The sequence below is a fragment of the Barbus barbus genome (genome assembly GCF_936440315.1).
Source record: "Barbus barbus genome assembly, chromosome: 8".
Lineage (NCBI taxonomy): Eukaryota > Metazoa > Chordata > Actinopteri > Cypriniformes > Cyprinidae > Barbus > Barbus barbus.
The window spans coordinates 2707501-2724070 of NC_136736.1; the positions used below are offsets into that span (position 1 = coordinate 2707501).

The following is a 16570-nucleotide window of genomic DNA, read 5'->3' on the forward strand; positions in this document are numbered from 1 at the left end:
GTTAGCCCCTCATTATTTCAGAATTAAATCGTCAAACAAGAGCAGCCACAAAATCTGCTGTGTATTTTGAACAGAAGCATCAGAAAACATCTTTAGTTGTGCGTTGACCATCAGCTTGTTTTAATATGCTTGGAGGCTGATGGGAAGTTGGACTGACATTAGCATTAGCATTAGCCCAAGCAGAAGTGTTTTTGACATTGTCATCCTTCAAAATGCACACAGATCAGCATCTGATCAGCCAACTCGATCTATACTGCAGTGTAAATCTGCTCGAGCAGGTGATTTATGAGGGCTCATGCGATCTGACGGTCGAGATGTGAGTTTTTAGCAGTCTTTGGCCCTCTGATGGCTCTGCTTGGGAGGAATCAGACAGTGTTTGTGTGCTTTGTTGGATGGAGAGAGTGTGATGTGGATAAATGCGCTTTCTTTGCTTCAGCACTGATGTCTTGGCTATACAGTGACTGATAGTAATACCATGGCCCTTTGATATGTACCATTGTAGTAAAGGCTTTTACATGGACCTTGGAAGAACTACTGTGATATGTCAAAAGCATCACATCACTATGGGGAAGTCCAAAAAAACTTGGTGCTCTGCTGGTACAGTTATGATGTTAGACTCTATTATGATTGTGCTGATGGTATTTTGAAGAAGAAGAAGAAGAAAAAAAATCCAATACTCTGCTGGTACAGTTATAATGTCAGATGCACTTTGGTATATACCAATGTACTGAAGGATTAGCATAGTATGTGCATGATACTTTAAAGAATACCATGATGCATGTCAAAAACTTTAGTATCAGATAATATTGTTGTACTATGATATATATACCAGGGTTCTGAATGATTGTCATGTTGATATACCTAGTACTCTGAAGAATGCAGCTGAATTACCATGAGTCACTAAAAAGCATCACATTACTATGTTGCCATATTATAAAAACACTATACTACATGTCAGAAAATGTGGCATTACCATGGTAAAGTCCTAAAAACATGGTACTGTGGTGGTGCAGTTTCAATGTCAGGTGGTACTTTAATACTGTTGTACTGAATGATTGCCACACTGGTATACCACGATATTAGTTTTTTTCTGCATTATCATAGTAATTTAACATTATTTCATGTTACCATGTAGCAACATAATATGATAGTACATACACACAAAAGTTATGATGGCAGGTTGAATTTTGATATAAATTGTGGTAATGAATGATTGCGACATTGATAGGCCTATACCGTGGGTTTAGATATTACTAAGGAATACAGTTGAATTATCAGAATCAGAATTAGCTTTATTGCCAGGTGTTTTAAACAAAAAAAAAACAAAAAACAGGAAAAACTAACAAAAACACTAAAACAACTGGAGAGCCAAGCGCGGTGCCATCTTGAGAAATTACCATGATAATGTAAAAAAAGCCTATGTTACCATATTGTAAAATCACTATACTGTCCTGTTACATGCACCATATCATAACCAAAGTGCAAAATGCATGGCATTAGTGTAGTAACATCAAAAAACATAGGCTAATCATACCATGAGGTTTTTTGCCAAGTAACGTATAAGCAACTTTTATTCTATTAAATGAAATCTCACCTGTAGTGCTGTCATCATTTGTTACTGAAGTGTTAGATCATCTTATTGCATGTAGCTTGAATGTAATTGTTTTATTTCCATGTGATCTTTGTGCAAGCGTTTGCATTTGAAATGTATAGAATTATGTTTGTAGGCACCATATGACAGCAGGTTCTGGAAGACGATGGTGTTGTGTAAACAAGAATCATGGGTGCCAACAATTTGGTGTTATTTGGTAGCAACTAGTAGGGCTTGATGATAAAAGAGCCAAATGGTAAAAGTATCTAGGGCCTATATAATTATCACATTTTTAATATATAATTTAATATTCTAAATAATTTAAGAATGCTATTTAATAATTGCACTTTTTACATACACTAATTTAATTTTAAACATCAATATTTGCAATATTTCATTGTATGTTTGTGCATTAGCATATGTGTTTTTGGCCTTCAGGCATGTCTGGTGTCTGTATCCCCCTCATAGTGAGTGGCAGCCCCATATGTGCATGTGCAGCTTAACATCTGACCCCTCAGACGCTGTGTGTAGACAAACAGCAGAACCACCCTTTAATTGTTTGGGCCAGTTTGACCGTGTTAATCTGACACGGCGTGCTGTGTGTTTGTGTTCAGGAGATATCTTAAATGCAGTCTTAAGTGTGTGTGCGTGTGTGCGCGCGCGTGTATTTGAGTGTCAGCAGAAGTCTGTTTATGCACACTGTAATTTCACGTTTTCTGAAAGGTCAAAGCCAGCCAGACAGTCACTAGTTCTTTTAAAAGTTCTTCTATTAAAGAGATCCTTATCATTGTTCACTCATCCTTATGATGCTCCAAACCCATATGTGGTAGTCGTGGTCTAGTGGATAGAGAGTTGGGGGTTTGAGTCTCAGGTCCGGCAGGGATTGTTGGTGGGGGGAGTGAATAACCAACACTCTCTCCACCCTCAATACCACGACTGAGGTGACCGAACCCCCAACCCCGGGCGCCGCAGCAATGGCTGCCCACTGCTCCGGGTGTATGTTCACTACTGTGTCTACACTTGGATGGGTTAAATGCAGAGCACAAATTCCGAATATGGGTCACCATACTTGGCCACACACCACTTCCCTTTCCCCTTTCCCATATGCCTTGCTTTTTTCTGTGAACTACAAAAGGAGATGTTTTAAAGAATGTTCATGCTGCACTTTTCAATGCAAAGATACAGTAACCAGGAGCTTTGAATTAGGACTGCACGATAAATCGTAATAAAATTACGGTGCTCTGACAGAAAGGCTGCCTGTGAGGCTGAGATGCTACTCGTGCTGTTTAATGTGTTTGAGATGCTGTTTTCCTTAATGCATAACTTACATTTCACAGGTATAGCCTATTCTCCATCTGTAAATGTCAGAAAGCCATGAAAATATTTCCATTTTGCTGTCAGAAGTGCATGAGCTTTTGCTTTGCTATTCTCCGCTAAACTTCACAGACTTCATTTAGAACGAGCGCCGCCGTGCACATGCGAGCCAAACAGACAGAGTGCAGTAACTCTGACAAAAATATACATTTTGCTGAAATATTTGTAGTTGGGCAATAAATGTGATGCATGTAGAATTTTAAACCTACAATTAAGTGTATTTGTAAGATAGCACTAACTTTATAATATAATGGGTTAATCAAAATAGCCTTTTCCTCAATTAGTCTGTGCTTTTTTTATTTTCATTTTTAGTTTAGTAAATTTAACTTCTGTTTTTAGATTGCAATGTTACAATGATAGAATGTAATGTGATTTTAACCCTTTTTTGCACATAACATAAGACTACATGCTTGCATTCGCTTTATTTGTTTAATCACAGAATCAGCTTTATACTGACAAGATGTGCATGACAATCACATTTGATTAATCGTGCAGCCCTACTTTGAATCTTTAAAAAGGATTAAAATTGCAGTGTAAAAGTAGTTTAGGCAGTTGTATGCTATATTTCGAGTTTTTTGACGTCATATGATAGCTTTGTGTAAAGAACAGACAAAATTAAAGTTGTCATTTGCTAAAAATATTCTCTATCTTAGCTCTTGTATGGTGTTTGTGTCTTGCATATTCAAATCAGCAAATCATTGCAAAACAAGCAAAAACCGACTTGGTTTATTCTGTTCATCTCAGAACTTTTTTTGTTAAATATAAGTCGTTAAGACTTATTTATGGTACGTTTTGTTGTTTTTGTAGTACAGCTATATATGAAAAAAGAGAAGCATGAACATTCTTCAAAATATCTTCTTTTATGTTCCACCGGAGACATTAAGTTTAAATAAATAAAGTCTTGGAACAACACGAGTAAATGATGACAGAATGTCCATTTTTGGTGAATTATTTCTGTAAGTCATTAAGGTCGGACTGTTTTTCTCTTGAAAAGAACCGAATGCTGTAATTCAGCGAGACTGTATGCAGTATTTTTTTTTCTGTGCCGTGAGACTTTGAGGGATTTTTGGTACTTTTGTGGTTTCGAGTTTTCAGCTTTGATAACAGATCCTCATATCACAGCGCCGTCAAACTGTTTCTCAGTCCTTGAACACAATGCCCTGGATTGTTACTGTAGAGCTGTGTGGAAACGGCAGAGAAAAAAAAGACAGGAAAGCCGTTTTACAGAAAGAAAGAACGAAAATCTCATGTAGGTCAAGGCTAACCAGCTGCTCGAGTGAACTTTACATCCCCAAGGTAGCATTCCCGAGTCCAGCAACTCCCTCGTCACTGTGGAAACCATTAATTGTGCGGTTTGTTGGGATAGAGTTGGGATAGAGTGTCATGTGATCATCTGTAATGAGCATAAAATCAAAGAAATGTATGGTTAAAAAAAAAATAGGTTGCCATAACTTTGAAGTGAAAAAAATGCAACATAAGTTTTACAGATTTAACGTAAATTTGCATTAAAAATGTATATTTTATTAACTGAAATAATAATAATATACCAAAGGACCAAATTCTGTCGCATGTCGAATCAAAGTCCATCACAAGTAGTTTTTCCTCAAGCTGAGATTAATATTTATACATAGAAGGTGCCGAATGTCACTAACACAAAACACCATCATGGACACATTAAAAAACGCTGTAAGTATTTATTTAACACAAGATGAAACACAAAACCCCTAATGCACATAGGCCTAACTGATATGAAAAAAGCAAGCAGAAATATTTATTTCAATAATAAAAAAAAACAAATGGCAAAATTGTCACGCAGGGAATTTTGGGTATGTCAGCTGTACATTAAACAGCAATGGTACTGTAAAATGTCTCATTACTAATTACAGATTTTCACTGGTTATTATCATTCACTGTAGCATTTATGCAGTCTTTTAACATTAAAATGACATTTTTTTACAGCGTGAGAGTGCTGTCTTGGACAGGACGTTCTGTTTTGACTATTATCTGCCAGTTTCACTGGTTTTCATTTGATGTGTCTTGAGTTTGGGTTGTTTTACAGATTTTTTTGTTGTTGTGCTGAATCACTGTTTCTCTTACTTTATGATTTGGAAAAATCTCTGACATAAAGTATTAAATCTTGTTGTGTAAGTCGTCTTTCAGCATTTGTACTTGTGTTTGCTGTGTCTCTAACACTGATCTGATCCCAGAGAGCTCTAGAACCCTGTAGCCAGTTCATTAACAGCTTTCTTTCTCTGTCTGTGTGTGTGTGTGTGTCTCAGTCTCGGATGCAGACAGCTCAGACGGCCTGCAGCTGAAGAAGGAGCATGCCTTAAGAGTCTTCACTTACATCAGCACATGGCCACAGAGGTCAGCACTCAGTCATTCACATATTCACTTCATTAACGCTTTCAAACATAGTTACTCATTCATTCCATGATTGGTTGTTTATAAGTTTGTTTCTTCATTTGTTCACTTCTCTGTTGCTCATTTGTCCAGTTAATTCACTCATCCATTCCCTCATTGACTTCTCACTCACTCAGATGTTTATTCCTAACCTATTACTCAAACAATCAGTCATTTGTCATTCATTCACTCACTGCAATGTGTCGTACATTCATTCATTCACTCAGTCACTCTTTCAATTGCTTGCAGATTCATTCACTGACACATTCATTGATTCCCTTGTCCACTCACTCACTGTCTTTATTTATTTATTCTAGGGTTGTAACGGTATGAGATTTTCACGGTATGATAATCGTTTCAGAAAATTTCACGGTATATATTAAATTCTTATCAGTAACAATGACTCTTAAAAGAATAAGAACAAGTTATTTGAGTGAACAAATCCTTTATCGCAACAAACTTGAAATCATTTTAATGAAAGTAAGCCTCCCTTCTGAGGGAAAAAAATGACCAAATAAAGCCATAAGCCTTATGTATATCTATATCACACTTTAACATTTTAATTAATGTTTTAAAATGTTATCAAATGAAAATTTAACAACACTTTGTGTTTTAAGTTTTAGCAGACTTTTGAGTTTAGTGTATTTTGACAATGGTTTTTCTCAAAGCTAGTTTTCTCTCAGAGCAGCTCTGCAGATGTTCATGTTTATGTAGACGCTGAAAACACCAGTAGTGTCATGCATGCATACTTCAGTATGTAGTAGATAAAACGGCACCACTCATATCTACTTTTGATTTATCCATGCATCTGCGCGTTTTAAGTGACAACCTCGTTAACGTTATTCTGTAAATCCCATGTTCACGACTGCACCGGGATTCCCTCTGCATCATGGGAATTATACGGCCTTAAAACTTGTTATAAATGCGACATACCTTTATCTGCACGGAGGGATGATGTCTGGGAATATGAGCGAACATGTTGGATGTATTGCCTGCCTTTGCAGCCACTTTGCGTCCACATTTTTTGCAAATTGGATTCGTCCTCAAGGACAACCCCACGTTTGTGTTTTTTTTTTTTTTTAATATCCAAAGTATTCCCATACTGCAAATTTAAACTTTTTTTCGGCGGGGGATGGAGATTAGATACAATCTCTGTCTCTGTCATTTCAGCAGAGTGAAGCAGCCGAAATAAATTGCATATGCGCGGGTGAGATTATTATATATATTTTTTTCATTAATTTTTTTTTTCATATCGAAACCATAGATATGCAAATGTTTACGGTATGATAACCGTGTACGTTCAAACCGCGATAGACTGTCGTACCGGTATATCGTTACAACTCTAATTCATTCTCATTCGCTAACTGATTCGCCTACTGATTTGCTCTCTGTGACTCACTGTCTTGCCCATTCATACATTCTCATTCTTTCACTGATTCAATGACTCATTCATTCGTTCTCATTCTTTCACTGATTCAATGACTCATTCATTCATTCTCATTCACTTACTGATTCGCTCATTCATTTCTCATTCGCTCACTGATTTGCACAATGACTTGCTAATTCATTCATTCTATTGTTCAGTCACATACTTATTCACTCATTGATTCACTAACTAATTTAGTAATTCATTCAATCTCACTCGCTTACTGACTCGCTCATTAATGCATTCTCACTCGCTTAGTGATTCGCTCATTCATTTATTCTCATTCTCTCACTGATTCACTCACTGATTTGCTCATTTATTCTCATTCGCTCACTGATTTGCTCATTTGTTAATTTCTCTTGTTCACTCGCATACTCATTCATTCACTCACTCACTCACTCCATTCATTCATTCATGTTTTCTGCTCCATCCTGCATCATGTTGTTGTTTTCTTTGTCATCATGGATGATTTTTCATTAATATGTTTTGTGTGTTAAATCCAATCCAAACCTGTTGTTTGGATTGGATTTAAACTGTCAAGTGTGTTAAACAGAACTCGGTGTACAATGGTCTCCTTGGTAGCTAAAAGCACCATTAAAGTAGCCAAAAGTTTTCATTAACAAGCACATTAGATGCGAGATCCTTGTGAATGACCGATTCTCTCCGTGTTCATCTGCAGGCAGTGTCTGTGCTGTTTCAAGGAATACAAACACCTCGAGGTGTTCAGCCAACTGGTTTATGCCCTCATTAACTTGGTCATTGTCCAAGTAACCAACTTTAGGGACCGTCTACGCAGTGGCCATGGCAACACTAGGACTGAGGGGGCAGAGTCTGAATGGGGCTCTGCCCAGCCACAGCCATCGCCCAGTGAGGACGAGCCACTGAATGTGGAACGGGACTCGGCTGAAGAGGATGGCGGAGTGGAGGATGGAGATCTGCACAAGAACCAAAATCAGGGGGTCAAACCGGATCCCCAGCCCAAGCTCAGTGAACCCATGGCGGGCGAGAGCGTGAACGAGAGCAGCCTGGACCCGTTTGCATCCTGGAGCACAGAAGACCAGGAGAAACTGCTGCTGTGCGCTGCCAAGATCTTTCAGATCCAGTTCCCCCTGTACACGGCCTACAAACACAACACACACCCCACTATAGAGGTAATACTCGCTCATATAGGAAACAGTTTTCAACAGTCTGGATTCCAAGGGTTTTTTGAGGCCTTTAAAGGCCAGGACACACCAAGCCGACGGTGTTGTCTCCTCGCGTCGGCAGCGTCGGAGCAGAAAGCTGCACCCGAACACACCGCACAGACTACAGCCAACGGCACACTAACCCGTGCGTTCTGCGAATGCATGAGAGGAATTAACTGTCCATATCAGCATTTATCAATAGTATATATTCGTCATTCAAAAGGAGAAAACAAAGATATACGAGATAAACGCAGATATAAGAAACGTAAACAAATCAGTGCTTGCTTACCATTTTGAATATCAGTAATGTTGATAACTTTAATCATGTTAAGCGGCTCATGTTATAAAAACATTTGCGTATTAGAATGATTGGGAAAGATCACGTACCATTTAAACAGCCTTCTTTCACTTTCGTTGTAATTCTCGGGCACTGACTCGTTCGCTAAACTGAACATCCAATCAGTGTTCTCCCTTTCGCCGATGGTCCCTACGTCGATTCAACACGCTGAATCGTGTAAACTGTCGCTCGCCATCAGCTCGACGCCCGACCGTCATCTTGGTGTGTCCCAGCCCTATAGTTCCAATTGTGGATTGGATTTTGAGATGTTGGCATTACTTGGCATTACACTCAGGCTTGTACTCAATTGTGGAGGTTTTAAAGGGATAGTTCACCCAAAAATTAAAATTCTGTCATGAATTACTCACCCTCATGTTCTTCCAAACCCGTAAGACATAATTTTACGAAGCTACGAGAATACTTTTTGTTTGCAAAAAAAAAAACTTTATTCAAATTCGTGTCTTGTTGTTTTCAGAGCCATCTTTATCGTTTGGTTTCTGTGTAGACCTGCTCGTTCACCTCTCTTGTAAAACACTGCATGCGCAAATCGGTAGGCGGGTTAAAGTTCATGACCCCTTTAATAGTTCACAATAATATCTAGTAAATTCATTTATGAAATGGAGTGAATTTTCATATAATGCATATAAATTTTAAGCCATTATCCAAATTAACCCGCTTCGGTATGAATCATATTGATTCATTTGATTCTCTTCAAGCTTGCTTTACCAAAAATGATGCCTGAAAAAATCTCAAAATTAAAAGTTGTTCCTTTTTTGATGCTCTTTCTGTAGATGTTATTGCATTTCAGTCATGCAGTTAAGTTCATTTACATGTGCAGTTTTAATCAGGTTATTGTGTAGTCAGACTGACCAATAAAGACTGCTGCGCAAGTATACACGACACGGTGCGTAATAGAATATTTGATGGATTAAATGCACATCACACTTTACTTTTGTCTTTCAGAGTATGCTCACAACGTCAAGGCCAGTTGTAATACATATATGCATACATGTACTAAACGAAGCTGAGCTACAATCATTTTAACAACATATTAAAAAGAATAGTCTAAATCTGATTTTTCAAGTGCGTGTAAAATCTGTATTTCCTGACTGATCATTGTTGTCAGTACTAAAGTACTTGTGCCTGTTCCTAGTTGAAAGCTTTTTTACTTTGCCAACCTACCATTTGGCCTCAACAGAAGTAATTATTGCTTAATTATTGCTGAATGATTTGGATGAACTGAATAACCTCAACAAATCCTCAAGACAAAAATAGAAGTTGTTTTCTGTTGAAAAGTTGAGTATGGTTTTATTTGGGTCGCTGTCTTTTCTAATATCCGTTTGTTGTTTTTGTCCTCAGGACATCTCAGCACAAGAGAGCAATATCCTTGGCTCTTTCTGTGATATGAATGTAAGTCTCTCTCTCTCTCTCTCTCTCATTATGATGGGCTTGATTACACCGTTTAGAGATAATTCATGACCACAATAGATGCTGAGTGGATGAAGCAGGACTAGATTTAACTGACTCTGAGATCACGGCTAGGTGTGTCCTGTGTGTGAAAGTACGAGATGTTCCCTGTTTAGACGTCGGCTAGCGTCATTCATCTGCGCCCATGAATCATCACATGTTTTAGTAATTAAATACAAACTATTCGTACTCAAACGCTATATAAGGATGTTTCCGTTTTTTTAATAAAAAAGACTCTGGCATCTTTTTGAAGCCTGTAAATAGTCTTGCCTGCAACTATTTTGATTCATCTGTTGATTGTTTCTCATAGTCTTTGCTTGAATTGTGTGCAAAGTATTAAATAATATTTAATATTTTTGCACACATGTAGATTTTATTTTAATAAAAATAATGATTAAACTTGACATGCAATAATAATATTGTATAATAATAATGATCATTATTATATTATATATTATATTATTATAATGTTGTGATGATTATTATATAATTACAACAGCTTAATATATTACTTAAAAGACATTTGTCTGGTAATTATATGACTAATATATTATTATATTATTGTATTAATAATCTGTATGACTTTAGTACTAGTTAAGATATGGTCTTCATACCTCATGTTTGCTATATATGTTTTATAAAAAATACAATGTTATTCTTATAATATAAAATAATCTAATATTGTAGTCACATCATTCATATATGTGTATATATATTTATATATGTATGTGTGTGTGTGTATATGCATGTGTATATATATATGTATGTGTGTGTGTATATATATATATATATATATATATATATACACATACATACATGCGCACACACACACACATATGTGTATTGTTGTGATGATAATATTATTACAGCATTTTAATATATCACTTATAAGTATATTTTTTGATTATTGTGTAATTGATTACCAGTAATATAATTTTGAAAGATACTAGATCACACATGGTTTGTTTACATGGTTACATGTTTACTTTATTTAATGTGACAGTCATATAGTCACATGGCAATATCTGTTAGTCATATAATATAATGTGATATTATATCCATACAGTATAATGTAATACATATTAAGTCATAAGAACAGCTCAAAGGTTTTTTTGTGGTTTATTCATGAAATACAGGCTGAATGAATTTCTGTGTAAATCATTCATAAAACCATTAAATTCAGTGCATTAATTTGCATAAAAAAGAAATTTCAGGAGAAGTCATTGTCAGTCTCACTCGTAATTGACCAGTCAGTGAGATCTGAAGAATATACTGATTAAACTCATTTTAAATTTGGTTTCAATACTTTAATGGCATCCTACGCTGAGTCATGTGACCACACAGTCATGCAGTGTTTTTTTTTTTTGGCCATAATTTAGGGAAATGATTTGGGTGTGTTTTAAGGGATTCTATTGTGTGTGTGTTTCAGGACGTGGAGGTCCCTCTGCACTTGCTGCGATATGTGTGTATGTTCTGTGGGAAGCACGGCCTCTCTCTGATGAAGGACTGCTTTGAGTTCGGCGCTCCTGACTCTCTCCCCTTCGCCATCGCACATGCCTTCATCACCATCGTCTCTAACGTGAGTCACACAAACCTAGTCAAATATACCAGAGTCTGACCCGTAACCAATCAGAGATTGTTCTTCTGTGTGTACAGATCAGAATATGGTTGCACATTCCCGCTGTGATGCAGCACATCATCCCTTTTCGCACTTACGTTATCAGGTAAGAACACCTTTCTGAACTGGACCTAAAGCTTCAAAATCATTTGTTGCCAAGTGGAATTAATATCAAAATATCAGGAATATGTTTCATCTAATCAAACCTGACTGAGAGATATAAAGAGATTCAGGCTACTCTTAGAAAGTGCGCTACCGCCAAGAATCTGTTCTCTGCTGAGTTGCTAGGAAGAGCATCCCTCACCATAGCAACAGTCTCCACGGCTCTCCTCACCTGACCTTGGGGGGAGCCAGACGGCTGGCAGGGGACCTGAGAGAGTGCTGGTCACGTGACTCGAGCCAGACAGGATTAGAGCAGCACACAGAGAGAGTGTATTAGTGTATTCACACGGAGATTTCTGTGTCATATTATATATTATTAAACTGTAAATATTCATCCATCTTGAAAAGTAGTCCAAACCACCATTATATTATTACATTTTATTAGTGCTGTCAAACAATTAATCACGATTAATCGCATCCAAAATAAAAGTTTTTGTTTAAATAAAAAAAATTTTGTATATATATTATGTCTATATAAATACAGACACACATGTATATATTTAAGAAAATTGTTATGTTTATATATTAAATTTATTTATCTGTAATATAAATATATACATGTAAAACATGTAAATATTTTCTATATATATATATATATATATATAGTATGTCTGTGTGTTTATATATACATAATAAATAAACACAGTACACACACATATATTATGTAAACACAAACTTTTATTCTGGATGCGATTAATCACGATTAATCGTTTGACAGCACTACATTTTATACAAATCTACATATCATATAAATATTAGTCCATCTAGACAGTAGTCCTACCTCAAATTATTATTATATTTTTATGTTCTATAAATATTCATCCACATAGAAATGTAGTGTCACTTCTTAAAGACTGGACAGATCTATTATATTATATTATATTATACAATTATTATATACAAATCCGCACATTTAGATACAATTTATCATGTATGATACATTTCAATTTTTTTTATAAATAGTTTTTTTTCCTTTGCAAAAGGAAACTTTGAAATAAAAGAAATAACAGTGAAAAACTGCAAATCATACTGCTGTTATGTAACAAATTACATTATATTGCTCTATTTTTTTTTTAATTGTGTAAATGTTATTGTCAAGCCACTGAAGTGCTCTGTCATTCAGACTATTTTACTGGCTTTTGTTTAAGCTTTTATTTGTTATGCTTTATAAATACAAATGGATTTTTGATGCATATCCTGAAAAGAATGCTTCAGCTTAAATACAATTAGCGTGTTAATGATTAGAAAATACTTTTAACTAGTCCATCAGTTTGAAAAAACTAATATAAATTGCAGCTACAGCAATGCTTTTGAGTCGTCAGCCTGTCGTTTTGAAGTGGGCCATTCTAGGTGGATGACCCTTTGTGATCAGTTGTTTTTATGCACCTGACTCATGCAGTCACACCTAACATGTCTGGTTTAATGTGAATCTCTGTCTATAGGTATCTGTGTAAGTTGTCGGATCAGGAGCTGCGGCAGGGCGCGGCACGTAACATGGCCGATCTGATGTGGAGCACGGTGAAGGAGCCGTTGGACAGCGCGCTGTGTTTTGACAGAGAGAGTTTGGATCTGGCATTTAAATACTTCATGAGTCCAACGCTCACCATGAGACTGGCCGGCCTGAGCCAGATCACGGTACGAGACACAAAAACACAAGAACTCTTCTTCCATTGTCTCCAGCCTGTGTTGAGTGATCTGTGCTTGTGTTTCTGTAGAATCAGCTGCACACCTTCAATGACGTCTGTAATAACGAGTCCCTGGTGTCTGACACTGAGACGTGAGTGCGACGAGTCCACTGTTATTAGTAGTTCAGTCGATCTAGACGTGTATTGACATCTTTCTTTCCTCTTTCAGGTCGATAGCAAAGGAACTTGCTGATTGGCTCATCAACAACAATGTTGTGGAGCACATATTTGGACCAAATTTGCACATTGAGGTGAGTCCAGTAGACTTTCATAGTTTCTTTGGACGCTGACTAAAGGTTTATTATTTCTGATTGTGCTCGTCTTGTTTCTGCTGTAGATCATTAAACAGTGCCAAGTGATCCTGAACTTCCTGGCAGCCGAGGGCAGGCTGAGCACTCAACATGTGGACTGTATTTGGGCCGCCGCTCAGGTGCGCGCGCACACAAAAACTCATTTCACATAAATTTCACATTTTTTGCATAGCAAACATTTGTAAAGATGTAAACTATAGTAAATAAGTAACACTTGATCCCACAATGCTGTGGGATAGTTGTGGTTTTATTTAACAATAACAACACTTACATTGTGTGCATTTTGAAACATTCAGTTATCATATCAGAAATAAAAATATTTAATTAATATTTTTAATTCAATTTTGTGAAAAAATAACATGTATATTTTATGTAAATATACGTAAATAATGTGATATTTTTTTTTTATATATATATTAAATCACATTTTTGTTAGATGGAAGAAAAGCTTTAATTTATATATAAATTTAACAAACTTATTTTAAAAAAATATACAAAATTAAGTTATATACAATTTTAAAATGTAATGCTTAAATTACTGAATTTAAAACTGAAAGCTAAATAGAAATGTTAAAAACACAACTAATTAAAATGACAAGAGCACATAATGAAATTTTCATGAAAATTAAAAATATAGAAATAAAAATCATTCGAGATAGTAATATAAATATTACTAAAGCAATTTTTTTTTTTCCAATTTCCTGTAGAGCCATTACTACATATTAATATTTTATCTATTAGGTTTGTCCTCACAAAGTCATTTGTAGAGATATTACTACATTTTAGAGTAGATTTTCTGATATTCTGTCCTTTTGATCATAGTGGGAAACAAGAACACAAACACTCTTTCTCTGTTCGGCCTTTGATTCTCATTTATTTCCTCATACAGTAATGTTGAACAGGTCTCTCTGTCTCTGTTTTTAGCTGAAACACTGCAGTCGCTACATCCATGACCTGTTCCCCTCGCTCATAAAGAACCTGGACCCTGTTCCTCTGCGGCATGTGCTTAGTCTGGTGTCAGGGTTACACCCCAGCGCACACACCGAGCAGGTACCACACACACTCACACTGTATCTGCACATGTTAGAATTACACACAGTCACTTTACACTTTATACTTTGAAATAGACTAAAATAGCTGTATTTTACCTGGCCATCCAGTATGTGTTTTGAGTTGTTTCTCTGCTTGTGTAGACGCTGTATTTGGCTTCCATGCTGATCAAGGCCTTGTGGAATAACGCTCTGGCAGCCAAAACTCAGCTGTCCAAACAGAGCTCCTTCGCCTCCCTGCTCAACACCAACATTCCCATGGGCAACAAGAAAGGTGTGTAGTGTTTGACATCTGCTTTTTGATGTGCATGCCAAAGAATTAAGATTGAGATTTCTCAGTTTGAAGTTGGTTTTTGTGTATTCCAAGCTTTTTAAATTATTGTATTAAATTTAGATCAGAATCCAGGAATTTTATTTTTGTTTTGTTGTTTATTTATTTATTTAGCCACTAGGGTTGGGAATTGAAAGTTGATTCCAATTCCAGAATTGGATACGTAAGGTCAGGAATCGAAAAATACTTGTAAAATAAAAATTTTCGATTCTGCCTACCGATTGTGCCGCCCTTTTTTTTTTTTCTTTTTTTTTTTTTTTTTCTTCATCTGTGAGGACCTGACCTGGCGATCTGCCAGGACCTTGCTCAAGTAATCTAAGCACTCCAAAGTTTGGCTACACTTTTGATCAGAAGCTGAAAAAGCATAAAATTTGTGATAAGATAAACATGTTGCAAGAGAGGGGTCACCACCATCATGACAAAGCACTTTAATTTAACAGATTGTTAAAAGATCACGAACGCAATTCAAACACCAACGTGATTCTATTCCTAAATTACTATGATTCATCTGTTTCATTCCTCCATCTTTGACGTGTGCGATCACAACTCTGTGATCACTCTTTCGTCCGTGCAGGATACGATCTGACCAGTGTGATTTGAACATTTAAATCTGCGTTCGTGCTGCCGCTGACCTGAGGAGGCAGCTATCATGTATATGAATGAAACCGCGTCACAATCTTTTCAACCACACAGTATCATTATTTCTGTTACAAACACTCAAATAATCACAGAAGTACTGGGATAAAAATGTATAGTTTGGATATAAACACTGTGTACAGTAGTGATCAAAATAGACTAGAGTAAGGCCCCGTTTGCACTAGTTCGTTTTCGTTTTAAAACGCATAACTTTTGCTACGGTTACGCCTATCGTTTACACTACTCCGGCGTTTTCGAGGTTGAAAACCGAGAATTTTGAAAATGCTGCAGACCCCGTTTTAGTTTGAAAACTCCGGGGTTGTGTATCAGTGTAAACGGACCAAAACGGAGACTTTTGAAAACGATGGCGTGCCTGCCCACATTCGCTCTGAGTATCCTTGACGACCGTGTAAACAATAACATCATGTGCATTATTGTACCCATAGATATGTATGGGTTGATTCCACATTCGACCGCTCCAAGCACACAGACGTGTCCGCCATCTAAATAATAGGGTATCTACCTATACATATCTATGGTTGTACCTGCATGAATGGTCACGTGACATGCGTTTTCGGTTGTGTAGTGTAAATGGAGATCGTTTCGCAGTGGAAATGCCATTGTAAACGAGGATCGTTTTCATTCTAAAACGCCGTTTTAAAACGAAAAGGCACTAGTTTTCAGACAGCGGAATTAATTTGAAATAGTGACTGAAACGTGACCCATTAAGACTACATAACCAGCTCTCCCTTTCAAGATGTTAATCTGCACAAAAATCCTGATTTATAATCGAGCCGTCGTCTGATGAAATCAAATACACATTAGATAAAGACAATACCTTTGCTTTGATTTCGGCTATACTTGTATGTAACATTAGCGAAGCAACATTTTAACTGAAAGCGCTGCTGCTCGCTGAACAGAGCAGACGCAGATAAAGAGAGAGAGAGATGTGTGCGTGCGCTGGGAACAAGACCTCGCGCTCGAGCGAAAGTACTG

The 16570-nt window shown here is 36.7% G+C and overlaps 1 protein-coding gene across 1 annotated transcript in view; it reads left to right on the forward strand.

Annotated features, from left to right (window-relative positions):
- Positions 1–16570, forward strand: part of LOC306873880 (ubiquitin carboxyl-terminal hydrolase 34-like) — a 50263-nt gene that overhangs the window by 525 nt on the left and 33168 nt on the right. The window contains exons 2-12 of the mRNA XM_079423406.1: positions 5245–5332; positions 7474–7945; positions 9675–9725; positions 11212–11361; positions 11439–11506; positions 13005–13197; positions 13278–13339; positions 13417–13498; positions 13585–13677; positions 14483–14608; positions 14752–14881. Of these exons, the coding sequence (XP_079279532.1) occupies positions 5245–5332; positions 7474–7945; positions 9675–9725; positions 11212–11361; positions 11439–11506; positions 13005–13197; positions 13278–13339; positions 13417–13498; positions 13585–13677; positions 14483–14608; positions 14752–14881 (1515 nt within the window). The remainder of the gene's footprint in view (positions 1–5244; positions 5333–7473; positions 7946–9674; positions 9726–11211; positions 11362–11438; positions 11507–13004; positions 13198–13277; positions 13340–13416; positions 13499–13584; positions 13678–14482; positions 14609–14751; positions 14882–16570) is intronic.